Genomic DNA, 15,942 nt, shown 5'->3' with positions numbered 1-15,942 from the left:
ATACTGTGAGCAGGATACCATTTATCGGGAGGGAGGAGATATTATTTGACATAAATAATGACTGTGGCAAGATTTGCGCCATTTTATTGACATGAGAGACGTGCAAGGTAAAAAAAAAAAAAAAAAAAATACTAAAACATCAGTGCTAGTCTGGAACAAGTACATAGCTCAGTTCAGTACTTAATATAATACCTATCATGCATGTATTTTCAGGTGTGCAGCTAGATTTGTGCGTCTTCGGATCAAACAGAACAGCTGCGGGAGATGTGTACCAATAGCACTGCCAAATCATTTTTGCACTTGATGAGATGTGAGAAGGAGAGGCACTATAAAAGGTCAACTATAAAAATGCACCGATCCACTTTTTTTCCAGTTTCAACCCGATTCAGATACCCGAATTTGGGTATCTGCCGATTACGATGACCAGAGCTCTTTTTTCTTGAATATTAATAACGTTATTATACGTGGATCAGTAACATCAGTCCAATATCTGATGGGTGAATTACGTCAGCATTGGCACCCGAAACCGATACTGGATCGTATCAGTCCCAAATCTGGTGAACTACCACTCTAGTAATTAGGCTATTACAGTCTAGGCCCAGTTCCAATTCTTTCTGCATCCTAGTTTTTCCTCCAACTTCTTAAGAGACAGTGGGCAGAGGTACAAACTGTAACTCCAGAAACTTTAATATTGTCTGATGAATGACTGACTGGGTGACACGTTTAAAAATACTGGAGCAGGGCCTTAGCTGTAATAGCAAGCATAAATTTAGTATGCGGAGTCTCTGGTATGAGCTGGGTCTCACCTGCTGTGCCTGTGCAGTGTTCAAGGCCCCCTGCCTGGACGTGAGCTCAGCGGGGATGGGTAGGCTCCATGCCTCCTCAATACTAGGAAGCATTTTACTCTTATTCTGCAGACTACCTGGCTGTAGGTTACACAACTGAGCCTAGGAGAAATTACGTAAGACATACACTTCAGTGCTGACCTCAAGTTCAACAAGAAAGGCACTACAGAACACCTACAGAGGGTGTTTTAGATTGTTGTCATATTATATAGAATAATACCCTTTTGGGAGATGGTTCAATTAAATTAAAACAATCTGTCAAAAATGTTCAATGCAATGAAATTATGCTTTACAATTACAAGTGAGAAAATGCATCAATATGAATCACTATTCATATCTCAGTGGTCAAAAATTAAAATGACAGAAGCGCAATCAACATTAAAATAAAGGCCAATTGCATTAGCAATGCTTGGCGATAAAGCACAACACTTAAGAGCACGCACGCCAATATACTCCACAACATCTAATAGACAAGGCTGGTTGATGGGTGTCACTCAACTGAACGGTGGCCCTACCTGCAGCAGTTTGATGCGCTGTGTGAGTGCAGCCGTGTTGAGGCAGGCCTTGCTGCGGGTGGCATTGATGTAGCACTTGATGGCATCGTGCGGCTGGCCACAGGACTCGTAGAGGGTTCCCAGGTCCATCCAGGCGGCGGCGTGGCTGTGGTCCAGCTGAACAGCGCAGATGTAGGCCTGCAGCGCGTCCATAGGCTGGTTCTGCTGCTGGTAGAGAACCCTGGAGGCAGCAGAGAGAGACAGGGGATGAGATAAGAAAGATATTCTCTTGCCATCCTCCTGGATTTAGGTCCTTATCTTTCTGAGCCATCCCAACTCTCTGCCACTCCCAAAGGACATACCCCTCCCTTCATATATCTATCTATAGACCCGCTCTCTTCGTGCTCTCTCATCCACCCTCTCCCTTCGTCCCCTGTCGCAGTGCAGCTGCAGTGTCCCCATGAGGCGTTTAGAGAGCCACCGAGATCCTGAGCACACACCACCCTTGCAGACACCAAATATTACACACAAAGTTTTACTCCCTCTCTCAGAAACTTATAGAAGTTACCTTGAGTATGCTGGCAGAGTGCAGCCTTAATTATGCCGTCCCAGTTAAATGTATCATAATGGCACATTACAAATTCACCGGGTGTGTTCTTACCCTATGGAGCACCAGGTGTCAGCGCTGGCCTCTGACTTGTCAATGGACTGGCGGTAGGAGATGAATGCATCCTGAACCTTCCCAATACTGGAATAGCACCTGGAGGAGACACATGAGACAGAAAGATGGAGTTGGAAACTTTAGCCAGAATAACAGCCCAATCAGAATAAAAATGCCTTATATAAACACCTTAATCAGGTGTCCTGATCAGAGGGAATTTTCAATGGGTTTGAAAGGGGCGGCGTAAACCTCTGATAATCCGTTCAACAGGAAAACATTAGCATCTGATGATCATGTAAATTCTTATACTGATCGGTTCTCTCTGGTTGGAATAAATATTTTCTTGCTGTGCATGTTTGCCTCACGTGGGGATAATGGTGAAGTAAGTTTCCAGGAGCGACAGAAACATGGCAGCAGCAAAACACAAACTGATCTGTGGCTGATACAACTTTGTTGTAAAGATTAAGCCTTAAAGGACTGTTAAATGCCTCAATTGCTGAATGGCTCAAAACCATGAAGCTGGCATCCACCTATTTATCAACCAAATCAAAAACCTGTGGAAAACTTTGAGGGCTGCCTATTACAAGGCCAAAAGTCAAAACACCAAAAGTGTTTCCAACTCAGCCAGTTTTCATTTTTACAGTCTTATGGAGCAAACATCAGCCAACATAACTTAGCATACATTATATTTATTCTTCTGCTTGTTTGGGAGCATGTTTCTGTTCTGCTAGTTTCTGTTTCAAAAACGTTTGTCCTTGCTTTTAGTTACCGTACTCACGGATCTAGGTGATACAGACAAAAAGAAATATCAAAATATCGTCAGCCTAATATCTCAATATTGGTGTGTTCATAAGATACTTACACACCAGAGATTTTTTTGGTAAACAATCATCAGTAATGTGGATATGATGACTGCGAAGGCAGAGAGAAATAACAGAACAACTAGAACTGTGTTCAGCTTCAAATTGCATCCCTTTACTATAGTAAAGCCTTTAAAACAAGGAAAACACAAGACTTATGCCATACCAAAATACTGTAATTTCCAAAATCCCAGACGATATCCAGTCTTGTACCATATTATCGATACATTTCATTTCCGTTCCATTACATAGTTAGGAGTTCTTCACTGTGTTATCTTTAGCCATAATGTTGACAACCTAGCATTCAGCTACACGTAACAGACAAGAAACAAAACTGTGACCATTTCGGTGCAGACAGCTTTTACGGCCCAGGATGTAGCAGGCCTTGCTAACACCTAGAGGGGCCAGAATTAATTGTTTGTTTAATTGCACTCCTCCATGTTTAATAATTTTATTTTCTATACAATCAATTAATCAATCAAGAGGGAACCACACTTTAATTTCATTATTCAACCTGTTGTATAATGACAAATAAACTTCCTTGTATCCTTGTATCCTTGTAATTGCCTTCAGGGCAAACACGACTCAGCGCCAGAGGAACCAGAGTATTCAGTGTGAAGCACATGCCAACATCAAACTTACAAAGAATCTCCTCGCCACACATTCAACCAGCAAATAGTCAATGTATCCAAGATTGTTATCACAGCACACTGACAGATGGCTTCTAAGTAGAACAAACAGTCTAATCAGCGCTCACAAAACCACCAGCACTCACACCCTTGTTTGTCTTACCTGCCGAGGAAGTACCAGGACTGGCCAGAGTTTGGGTCTGCTTCTAGCGACTTCTGCAGACATTGGATGGCATAGCTGTCCTTGGTGCCTTTATCCCCCAGCTGCTCCACTGTGTGATGCATCCAGCCTGGAGGAAACAGAAGACAGGACAGAGGAGGGGTGAGCCTGCAAGCTGCAGCTGAAAACACCTCTGGAAAAACCTGCTGGCTTGGCTAGCGTAGCGCGAATGTTTGGAGTCTGGAGTTAGCACCGGTGTTTGAGCAGTGGCTTCCAATGGCACCAGTAGATTTAAGGCCGAGTGTAATGGTAGAATATATTAGATTAAGGCTGAAGGTGAATCCCAGGAGAAAGTGCACCAGCCAAAGGGTGAGGTGTTTCCGTCTGCTGTCTGATGTGTAAATGCGCTGGTCTCATAAACGGAACAAATGGCTCGTCTTTCTAAAGCTCTCCGAGGACACAAGAAGGAGGAAGGGAGAAAAGAGGCCAGGAGGGAGGGGGGGAGGGGGTATTCCTCAAACACATTCATGTACACACATACACACCTACTTCAAAGGTCCCATATGACCCGGCTTTCACAAACAACTCCTCCCCGCTCTCCAACCACTCCCACACGTACACACAAACCTCCCATACAACAGTGATGGGCAATGTCTAACAAATAAGCAATCTCTTAGAAAGGCGCACACACAGTCTCACACACCTCCCATTCCTTCTCTTAAACACCTGTGGCGAATCCCACAAGTCACCATGACAACCCCAGCAGACTAGAATGGGAATGGTTTTACGATGTGAGGGGGGGTCTACTCGCCTTGGTTGGAAGAAAAAGCTGTCTGTCTGTGTTTGGACAGAACGATGTCAGAAGTGTGTGTGTGAGTGTGTGTTATTAAAAATGGTTCTGTTATGCATGCATGGTTTATAGACACTGTATGTGTGCCAATATTTTTTTTTTTTTTGACAAACCAACCTACACATCTTCTTGCAAGAGCATGTTGCCAAAGCACATCTCCAGCAGAACTGGAGCAACCGATTATTTTCATTATCATTAATCTGTTGATTATTTTCCCGATTCATTAATTCGTTGTTTGGCCCGTAAATCGGTGAGAAATGCTAATTCAAATTTCCGACAAGCTAAGGTGACGTTCTCAAATGTCTTGTTTTGTCCCAACCAACCGGTCCACAACCAAAGGATATTTAGTTTACTGTCACAGACGACTGAGGAAACCAGGAAATATGGTTGATTTGATAGCCTGCATCTATTTGATTATTCGACTAAACGCTGCAGCTCTAACCTCCAGTGTGAGAACTGACGAGTGCATTTAAAAATAGCCTCAGGGCAGGAAACTAACACCTGACCGCTCACCAAATACAGGTTCATTTCATCGTTGGAGGCTGAATTTAATCACTTTTACCCACCATATTTATAGGCAGAGGGACAACAAGTAACTGAAAATCTCTTTTGAGTACAAACACTAACATTTTACAATCGGACTCAATAGAACTACAGCTCTACATTATGCTGTTTGTCTTATTTGGATACTATATGAATACAGGCCACCACAGTCTGTCACTCAACTGCACCTCCATTGCTCTCCCCAACGACAGACTTGCTTACTTACTTCTGCAACCGGCATCATTAAATCAAATGTTCATCAATGGCACAGAGGAAGGCCATACAGAAATTATTTAATAAAAACATAGGACATAGCTCACTAATTTCTAAGCAATCTGCTTTACCACAGCAGGAAACCGCACTTAATTGCCTATGGTAAGTGGTGAGGAAGGAAACTACACAACATAGGCAGCATTATTAAAATCCACACTGCTTGCGTTTCACATTAACTAATGCAAATGGTTGAGCTTTATAAAGTAACAACTGAAGTGTCACAAAAAAATTTAACTTATCCGGCACCACCCTGCTGAAAATTTAAAGTATTGTAAACAATACAGACTAAAAAAAAAAAAAAAAAAAAAAAAAAAAAAAAAAAAATCAAGACCTGGTACGAAAAAATGTGTATGGAGTTGTATTATAAATTCCACATTGGTAAGGTTCTCATTTTTTCATTTAAAAATTTCAAATTTAAATCTCCCAGAGATGGAAACTCTGATTCAATTATTTAATCCCTCTTTTCTTCCTAATTGCCAAAGCCTCTCTGACTCACTTGTGCAATATGAATCCCAGTGTGAGCACCAGAAGATAAGCAATGATCAAATGATCTCAGTGTTTCAATGCATATAACAAGTTACTATGTAGATTTTTGCATACATACATTTGGGGCACGTGAAGTTTGGGTGTTGTTCTGTTTTTAAAATCCTAATTTGCTTACATTTTTGACACCTTCATGCTTCATGGATAAGTTGATTTTGCAGCCTGTTGCTCTTAGGACACGCACCGGTAAACCTGCATCTCTACGCTTTTCCGCCATGTATTTCCCCCTCCTTGTTTCCAATTAATACGAACTTGAGTTTGTGCTAAGTGAAGAATGCAGCAGTTAAAACCCATCAAACGGTTAACGAAAGTGTGTAAATCTGCAGTGTAAGTCATAGTGAGGATTTTTTTGTTCACATTACAACTCCTCCAGTCAAATCAATCAACTTGAAATTGTGCCAAACTTTTTTCAGTTCTCTCCAAATTAACGTAATGTATGAAACTGATATTTGTAAAAAAAAATGTTTCTGCATGGAGTTGTGTTTGGAGTACAGCACTGATATGCAACACAGAAAACTTAATATTCAAAAACTCAAGTCAAAAACCTCCTCCGAGTGTTGGCATACCATGCAACAATACTGTGTGTGTGCATGTGTGTCTACACACTCTGTGTGGGGGAAGGGAACATGAAAAAAACAAAAAAACAACGCACCGTTGCAGCAGATCATACCGTTCACATGAGCACTCAGAGGAATAGGGAGAGGCTTGGGAAAACCAGGATGAGGATAGCGAAAACTAGCTGGTGTGGTAATGGTGTGGTGTGGGAATCGCTTCAAATGAACAACATGACGTCCAAACATCCCAGAGCACACAGCATGATGCAATCCAGTTTCAAACAGCACTTGTTTATCTTATTTATCTGATCATTCCAAAGAACTCCGCAACAAAGGCCAGCAAGACGTCGAGGCAAAAAGAAGGCAAGCTGATCTGAGGTGTAAAAATGTGCGGTGATGACAGCTGTGTGGGCAAGGGACACTCACCAAGTTGCTGCAATGTAGTTGCCTTCACCTGTGCAGGAAGATTTTCCGTCTGCAAGAGACTTTCATAAGCTTCTTTCGCCGCGCGGTATTTCTTCTGCAGGCAGAAAGAGAAGAGGACCGTCACGAGGGAGAGAGACAGAGGTTGTTTAAGCCAGACAGAAGGGTCAGTGTGTTTTATGGCTCTCGCTGGACAGAAACAAAGAGTCGAGAGACCTCCTCACACTCACCATAATGACCAGCCAGCCACACACACACACACACACACACACACACACACGGGGGAGGGTCAGTGTGGATCAGGACAGGCCAGACTCAACATGTCTGGCAGCTTCAAGTGCATGTGCTTAGGTGTGTGTGTGTGTGTGTGTGTGTGTGTGTGTGTGTGTGTTTGTGAGTGTGTCCATGGCAGTGCAAGCTTTGTATTTGGGAGAAACCTGAGCTGCCCGCTCTGAGGTGAGCCCACTGTTTGTTTTTTTGGACTGACCTTACTGACCTTAAGTCTGATGCAGTGCGTAGGTGTGTGTGTGTGTGTGTGTGTGTGTGTGTGTGTCTGTGTGTGTGGTAAGTATGTTCTCTTATCTGCTCTAACACAGCCATTTTGAAAGCACCCCGCCCCCATATCTGCAAACCCTCAAGCCATGAATGTGCATGTGTGCGTACGTGCACACAAAATCACACAAATGACACACACACACACACACACACACACACACACACACACACACACACACACACACACACACACACACACACACACACACACACACACACACGAGCTGTCTGGTCCTGAGCTCTTCCTGTCTGAGGACCATAAAGCCACCTCAGGGCAAACACTGACACTTGAGGCACATAAATGACAGATAAGAGGCTCTTTGTGGTTCCTTCCTGGTTGGAGTGCAGACTGTCATGACGGCTCAGCTCACACAGCAAATACTGATATGTCACAACAACTGAATGCTTGGTAAGATTTTCATTTTCTCAAAAATGCCAAAAAATACTGATGGCACTGCTGGGGTCTCTCTCCTCTGAGGTTCCAACATTTTGCAAACACCTTTCAGAGGAACTTAAGACAGAGTAGTTAAGAGTTCTACGTCTTTTAAAAAAAAAAAAATTACAATAGGAATCTGTTTCAAATGACTCTTAGCTAAAATGTGACAGGTTTTAATTAAGATAGTAACTGATGGGTTTTAAGGTAGCTATAGAAAAAATGTCAAAGCAAAGCAATGCAACAGTGAAGCCATTCAATCATTCAAAGTTATTATGTCTGTAACACACCAAAAAAAATACGTAGTTGCTTAAAGAAAACAGGTTAGTCAATTTTACACAACTCTTGCTGCCTTAATGAAATCTTAAAATAACTGAGTGGAACGTCAATAATATGATACAATTCAGGCATTTAGGTGATGTGCTTTTCCACAGGAACCTTGAATGACTATTACAGAAGAACAAATTCCTGGGGTTGCACGCAACCAATAGTTGCATGAATGATATCACTAAGTAATAGCTCAGTGCAATAGCATCATGTGTATACTTAAACATACTGTAACAGAGCAGGTGTTTCTGGCAGATTTCAAAGGGACACCCCATTAAAAAAAAGCATAAAAGAGAATGTTTCCTCTGAGGGACAACGCACTTAAACAGCTCTTGCCGGCTTCCATGATATTAAAGTTATAGATTAGTGTCAGCTATAAAAAAAGAGCCGGCAAAAAAACACTACCCGCAGCCAGTACCTCATAAAATCAGAGAGCTGACAACAGATCAGTGCTTAGCTTCCTGAGTCCTTCTACTTAAGCAAGAGGAAGAGAGGCGGGGTTGAGGGAAATGCCTTAAAGCCTGGGCATAAAACTTTAATTTATGGCCTAAATGTTCATTAGCTTCAGTTCAGCATCAGTGGGCACTCTGTGCAGAACTGGATCGGATCTTTGCAGCAATTCTTTCTAACTCGACGCATTTTAAAATCATTTGGGGAAAAACGTGAAAGGTATATGAAATTCCTACAGTTGCATGAAGTCAGTCAGTCAAATGTGTTCAAGCATTACTGTATTTTGGTCCAAAGTGTTAATTTAGTACCACACATAACTGCAAATCAATTAAATTATTGACCGCACCACCATAGCAGCAACCTACAGTACATAATGTCAACATCTAGCTAACAACAGTCTACAGCATTAATTGCTAGATATCGTCTGGGATTTCAGATATTGTAATGTCATGATATGGAATAAGTGATGTCTTTTCCTGGTTTTAAAGGCTGCATTACAATAAAGAAATGCAATTTTCTGAACGTATTTGACTGTACTAGCTCGTCTGTTATTTGTCTCCACCGACTTATCCCATCATATCCACATTAACAACGAATGAATCAGGAAAAGAATGGAGAAACAAGGACAACAAGTGTTAACCTCAAAGACCTGATTGTCTAGAGAGTCACTGATTATTTACTGCTTGGTCAACATCAGGAAACTGTGTGTGTGCGTGTGTGTGTGTGTGTGTGTGTGTGTGTGTGTGTGTGTGTGTGTGTGTGTGTGTGTGTGTGCGTGTGTGTCTGTGTCTGATGTCAAAGCAAGATTAATTATCGCTCACTAATCTCTGTCCCGCGACACCAAAGTGCAAGACAAATGATTACTAACTGCTTTTATTTCCTTCCACATTTAACCCGCAGGACCTTGAGGACATTCAGGATAGCACAGGAGTTAACAGAATAACAATAATAACTGTTCACCAGCAAAAGAGAATAGAAGCCTGTTTCAAGTTATACACCGAGTCCAACTATGAACTACTTTTTCAACTTTGCAAAAAAAGCGATAGCAAGCTGAGCAGAGGAACCGCGGGTTATTAGGAAACTGAAAGGCTCTTTACAACCTCTACAACTGAGCAGCACCGGCTGTCAGAGGTACAAATTAAAGGCTCCGCCAGGACTGAGAAGAAAATGTGGAATTGAATGCTTACCTGAATCTCATACAAATGAGCGATGTGGAACTGAACTGTGGAAAAAAAAGAAAGGGGAAAAAATTTTTAGAGTCAACTGCTAAACGTCTGATTAGGATTATGTACATTCGCCCTATGGAACTCAGTAGGTACAGATTGGAGACTGTATGGAGCATGGCCACAGATGGGAGGGGAGGGGGACAGTTTCCCTGGTGTGTGTATGTGATCTGAAATCACAGTGTGTGTCTGTGTGAGTGTGTGTGCTGTGCAGGCTAGCACTTCCAGCTCTCCCTCCTTCTGCAGTCTCCTAGGCAACCCCAGTCTTGGGCAGAGTCAGTGGGGAAATGGCAGCAGAGAGGAAAAATTGCTCTGTAGAAATATCCAGCTACTTCCATGTGGCCTTTTGAAAATGCACTCTACCGCTGACAAGCTGGTAAATCAAATCTAATAATACATCAGTGTATGGCTAGCCTCCCCGCGTGCCCGTAGTAATTTTAGTGAAACAACTTACTCTCAGCTTTGGACAAAGTGCAGAGGTTCGAGTCGATCAAAGCCAGCTGAAAATGCTGCAAAGACAAAGAGAGAGAGGTTACTTTATTATGACAGTAAATGCAGGGACACATATCTAATCAAGGGTCTGCATATTTATATTGCTACTTTGAGAACCGACTGAAAAGTCAGAGAGAGAAAAAAAATATTTTTTCCAAATTGAAACAATAGACACCAGGATGGTGCTGAAAGCAACATGTTCTGCTGACTATAAGCAAACCAGAAAATAATGTCAATGTTTTCCCCCAGTGCAATCTGCTTTACAGATCCAGAGTCAACCATAAATGTCCCTATTGGCTGAAACATGAGAGAACATTAATGGCGGGAGGGGCTGGACCAGAAATCCGGATGATCTTAGTTTACTCTTCCTCACTCCTTCCTCCTGTGCAACTTAAGGACAAAGCCCAAAGCATGAGACACTGATAACCAGTAAATATACTGGTGTCTCATCAGCTGTCACGAGAACAGTTTCTGGCTAAGGCAGATGTCTGCAGAGGCTTAGCCTGGCTGCTGAGGCGTGGTGAGCCACCATCCAATATCCACATTTAGGGTCACTGGACAGATTAACCCACAAGTACATCACACGGCTACAGAGACAACTCTCGTCTCCAGGGTTTTTCCAGCTATGCTGTCTCTATGGCTCCCAAGCACCACCACCAACACTATCACTCCTCCTGTAACCATGGATACACTCTTAGCAGTTAATAAATGTTGGAGGCCGTGCTTACTCTGATCTTACGCTAGATAAACTCATGTGTACATAAGTGCTTTAGGGTAACAGAGATGCAACGGAGCCGGCTCGGATGCTTCTACCGGCAGACGAAAAAGCATCTGAGCAACTGATACAGTGATGAATATTAAATTACAGCAAGGTGTCTGATCCTGTAATCCTGTGCAGGGAACTCAAGCATTCATAGGCTTCAAGGTGACAGGTTCCATTGCAGTTCCTCAGCTGCACAGCAACACAATGCAGTCACACAGACTCCTGTGTTTAAAGGTGCCACCGGTGCCTTGTATCTGGGTCAGTACAAAATACACACAGTGTCTAACTCCTGAGCACAAGAACCTCCTGGATCCAGGATCATCCAATGAGAATCTGACAAAGGTAAAGGACAGACTGTACTGCCGGCACTGCCATCCTCCACTGGTCAATTACAGTGGATTTCCTCACTTTTCAATTTAAAACCACCGTTGACATTCAAAAGCCAGAATCAGTACCTGCCATCTAGGCTGATGCAAAAGGTAACTGCACCCACAAACACACACACTCACACATTTTCAGAAAAGGAGGAGCCCCTAGCCTTGCAGCAGCAACAACACAGGCGGTCAATGTCAGACAGATAAAAATCAAGAGCAGCCCAGCTGGCTCTTTCTATGCATGCTTCAGTCAGGGCCAGCGGCGCTTCATACACTTGCACATGCGCGTGTGTACACACACACACACACACACACTTGTCTATGTACGTAGAATAAGCTCATTTTTAAAAGCAGGCATGGCAACCATGAGCCACAAAACATCACATATACATGGGCAGATGCCTTCACATCAAAAGATGCATTCACACACACATACAAACACACACATTACCTAGACCGTTGGCACAACACACTCCTCCTGGAAGCCCACAGCATCTTCCAGTAGATTTCTTCCTCTGTCTCCTCTATCCTTCCCTCCTCTCTCTCTTTCACACTTCCTCTACTACCAGGCAGATAATGCAGCAGGATTGTCAGCTTGGCATTCCACCTCCCTCCCCATGTCTCGCATTTCTAGTTCTCTCTCTCCCTGTCTCTGGTATCTTTCTTTTTCTCTCTCTCCCTCCCTCCCCCTCTCCCTATCCTGGTGTCACTGATTACTATTCAGCAGACGGCTGCAGTGGAGAGTGCAGAGAGATGACACACAATACCTCAGAGCAGGAACAGGCAGGCACGCACCACCTCTCCCTGTCCCCCCCTCCCCTCCCCTATCTCACCTCCTTTTCTCAGCTCAAAGCTGTTCTCTATGGCTACACGGCACTGGAGAGGCAGCCGACTCATCACCTGACTAATATATACTGCACACACACTCTCTCTTCGCTCTCCCTCTCTCTCCCTCTCCAGCATTCTCATTTCCTCTTCTCTCACTGCCTAAATTAGCAGCCACTGAGGGAATGAGAGGCGTGTGAGTGTGTGTGTGTGTGTGTGTGTGTGCACAGTGTGCACACAGCGCAAGAATCAGACTTATGTCCAATTATATGCAAAACTGCAGCGTAATTTATTGAACAGCCTGGCTCACAAATAAGTCTACAATTTATTCACTGTGACTGCAGCATCTCCATGTTGCTGAGTGCCTCTCTTTTTGAAAGAAAGTGAGTTATTAAGAAGAGGATGAGGCATGGAAAAACCGTGCATCCTTTCTTAAACTATATTCTTATCCTTCCATGCATTAATCGTAGTAGCAGTGGCAGTCTGACCTCTATAACTCCTTCCTGTTTCCTTTTCCTTTCGCTACCTTTATTCAATCTCTGCTCCTCTAACCTTACACACCGCTCATTACACCCCACCCCTCTCTGTAGATAACTGGGGCAGTGGTGTGTATGTGTGTGAAAGTGCTGGCAGGGAGCCAGGACTCCGAGGGAGGGGTGTGTCCAAGACGGAGTGAGGACGTGCAGCACGTGCAGTCTGCTTAGCTCAGTGCTGCACCAACACAAACACACTAATACCTCAGAATCTCCCAGACACTCCTTATTTTAGCTTTTAAATTGATGGCCATACTCAAACAGATCAGATGCAAATCCATAGGTAAGGCCAGACTCCACTTGACCACACACGCCTGCCTACAAATCTATATTCAAATCTCCCAACAGACAAATTCCATTATTTCATTCTCTACGCAGCCTATTGGCATTGCTGTAAAACAATGCCCTGCACAGCCCGACAATAGGCTAATGCGTTAAAATGGATTACAACACCAAAGTCCTCCAACAAAAACATGGGAGTCCACTTCAACTCCCCATTGAAGGCCAGTCAGACACATGGCAGCTCTACTGTAGCCCCAGAGGTGTGTCTGGAGCAGGACAAAGCCCAGGATCAGATAGCAGTCTGTCCCTAAAGGGAACCAGTACTCTCAGACAACAATGGATCCATAGGCTCCAGTCAAAGAGCTTTTCGTTTCAGTCTGGACATCTATGGCTTACAGGTGTCAATAGACAGCAGGCTGGATTTAGACACAGGCAGAGAGGACAGATGATCCAGCCGCCTTTGTTCACACGAGGACTACAGAGGTCAGTTCTATTCAGGCAAGAGAGAGGCTTCTGTGACTACACATCAGGTGCACAATGCAGAAAGGCATGAATGGAAAATGATTCTGCCATGTTAATGTCTTCATCATCCACTGGGATGGACAGTCGGCTGGAGGGATGAAAGAGGAGGTGGAGGAGAATACAGAGGCCTCAGCTCATTCTGTGTTGGCAGGTCAACTTGAGATATTGAAATGTAACTAGGACTGCAGGGTTATGGCAACACAAATTATAATTCTGATTATTTTAATAGTTACCGTATTTCCCCAATTAATCACCCGGGCGTTTAATATGCAAAATCAACTTGGACCCCAGGCGTTTAAAAGAACCAGGCGGCTATTCGCTGCAGGCCTTTATTCATTTTTGCACAGACCTGCACCAGGCAATTATTGTGATGACAGTTACCGTCCAACATATTGTCGATTTAAGATTACGGTACACCCTTTTTATCTAACGTTAGCTAGCTCTCTTATTTTGACAGAAAACGGAAGTGCGGCTAACTGTTTACTTCTGCAAAAATAAGGTGAATAGCCTTATTTTGGGTTTACCTCAATATAATGCAAATAATCGCCCCGGCGGTTATTCAGGTGGGCGTTTAATACGCAAAATGGGTGCAGACCCCAGGTGTTTAAAAGAACCAGGCGGCTATTTGCGGCCAGGCGATTAATTGGAGAAATACGGTATTTAATCATAAATATGCACTTCTTGTACGCAGTGTCAATTTTTGGGCAAAAATAGTCACAGACAACCCCTTCTTTAATGACGACAAAACAATAATTTAAAAAGTTGCTCTGTGAAAACAAAAACAGAAATTATTTACCACCAATAAAAACAACATGAAAATGAGTTAGACAAATAGTCAAGCACAAATTAAAATCAATTTGACAACCTCACCGACGACTTTCACACGTAATCCAACAGCAGAATATCCGTCTTATAAATTTTTAACCATGGCCATAAGACAGTGTTCAGGGTGTAACCTCAGGATAAACTAATACTTTCGAGAGGAAGAAACTCTAAATTTTCTCCACGGGGATTACCAAGGAAGAGACCATCCATTTTCCTGAGATGACACAGTAAACGCTGCGTTGGTGAAATTTCATAGATGCTACTCTGGCGTCCCGTTCCTGTGAAGGCAGCACGGAGCTGGGCTACCAACTATCCATCTACAGAAAGTTGACAGAAACAATGAAGTAATGGAAATGATACGCCATCTCGCCTACTCTCATTGGTGTAAACTGGCAGGTTTCAGAACTTAGCAGACCAAATGTACTGACTTTTTTCGTTTTGTTATTTTTTTTTTTACAAGTAGCCTGGGCTAGTTTCAAGTTTCAACTCGTCTCGACATGAATTTTGAATCATGTTTAACGTTGCCATACTTGGAGCATAGCTTATTTTTTTGTATTGTTTCAGGTGTAACGTTAATGCAGGGTTAAAAATAATGCTCACTTATTATAAAATAGTAATTAAAAGCAAATGTTTACAAGCAAGGGGACCGGCCAGAGCAATAAGCCAAGGAAGCTAAAAAAAAAAATGCAACAGTATTTTTGGAATAGTGTCCTGTCATTTGACTAAATTGACTAAAATTATGCGTTTCTGGCTGTAACTTGACTAATACTAATGTAAAAAAAAAAAATGAGATGACAAAAACTAAAACTAAAATTCAAACACTTGTCAAAATTAACACTGCTTGCATTTTATAACAACATCTTGACTACATCCACCAATTGCTGATAAAACGTTGATGGCAAAAATGCAGTACTCCATAATTATTAAGTACGGGACCCAAAGTTCTGATACAAGGAGATTCATGTTTAACTGAGCAGCTCTACATGCAACAGCCTACTCAGTGGACATGGACAAATGTGCATCATGCTACATAGTTGCTATGGGGCGGCACAGTGGCTGCACATACCTTTAAGCTTGACTCGTAGTCCGTGTTGACTTTGAACATGAGGCCCAGTCTCAGATGAATCTCTTTAGCGCGTGAGAAACTGGGGTCAATGTACAGCACCTCCTGGAATGCCTTGATCGCCCTGGAGGAAGACAAACGGGGACACAGAAACAAAGGATGCTGAATGCAAGTAGCACACAATATTGATGCTGAAATCTAAATGAAAATCTAACTTAGTTCTGGAAACCATCCAGCTTGTCGAGCTCCTGTCATCAACAGAACGCCAGTATTTTCAAGCTGATTTTAGTCAGCTGGAAACTGATGCGTAACACACACTCGTCCTCTTCCTCTAAGCAGAGATATAGAAACTATGCTAAACTGTGGTAGGTCTAACTGGATTATGTTGTAGTGCACACTGATTTGCCACATATGCAATTGTGCAGGCTGGCAAAAACACT

General features: G+C 42.9%; 1 protein-coding gene across 4 annotated transcripts in view; it reads right to left on the bottom strand.

Annotated features, from left to right (window-relative positions):
- Positions 1-15,942, bottom strand: part of kdm6a (lysine (K)-specific demethylase 6A) — a 46,668-nt gene that overhangs the window by 10,391 nt on the left and 20,335 nt on the right. For 3 of the 4 annotated variants that reach the window (XM_030080276.1, XM_030080277.1, XM_030080278.1), the window contains 8 exons: positions 15,506-15,626; positions 10,278-10,332; positions 9,788-9,822; positions 6,839-6,932; positions 3,653-3,779; positions 2,001-2,099; positions 1,361-1,580; positions 807-947 (listed from right to left, as the gene is read on the bottom strand). In XM_030080276.1, coding sequence (XP_029936136.1) covers positions 807-947; positions 1,361-1,580; positions 2,001-2,099; positions 3,653-3,779; positions 6,839-6,932; positions 9,788-9,822; positions 10,278-10,332; positions 15,506-15,626 — 892 coding nt within the window. Of the gene's footprint in view, positions 1-806; positions 948-1,360; positions 1,581-2,000; positions 2,100-3,652; positions 3,780-6,838; positions 6,933-9,787; positions 9,823-10,277; positions 10,333-11,903; positions 12,100-15,505; positions 15,627-15,942 lie in introns of those variants that run through there. The other variant, XM_030080279.1, reaches the window with a different exon arrangement.

The sequence above is a fragment of the Myripristis murdjan genome, chromosome 21, assembly GCF_902150065.1.
Source record: "Myripristis murdjan chromosome 21, fMyrMur1.1, whole genome shotgun sequence".
In the NCBI taxonomy this organism is placed as follows: domain Eukaryota; kingdom Metazoa; phylum Chordata; class Actinopteri; order Holocentriformes; family Holocentridae; genus Myripristis; species Myripristis murdjan.
The sequence above is the reverse complement of the archived record's forward strand: the minus strand, read 5'-3'. Positions and strand labels throughout refer to the sequence as shown.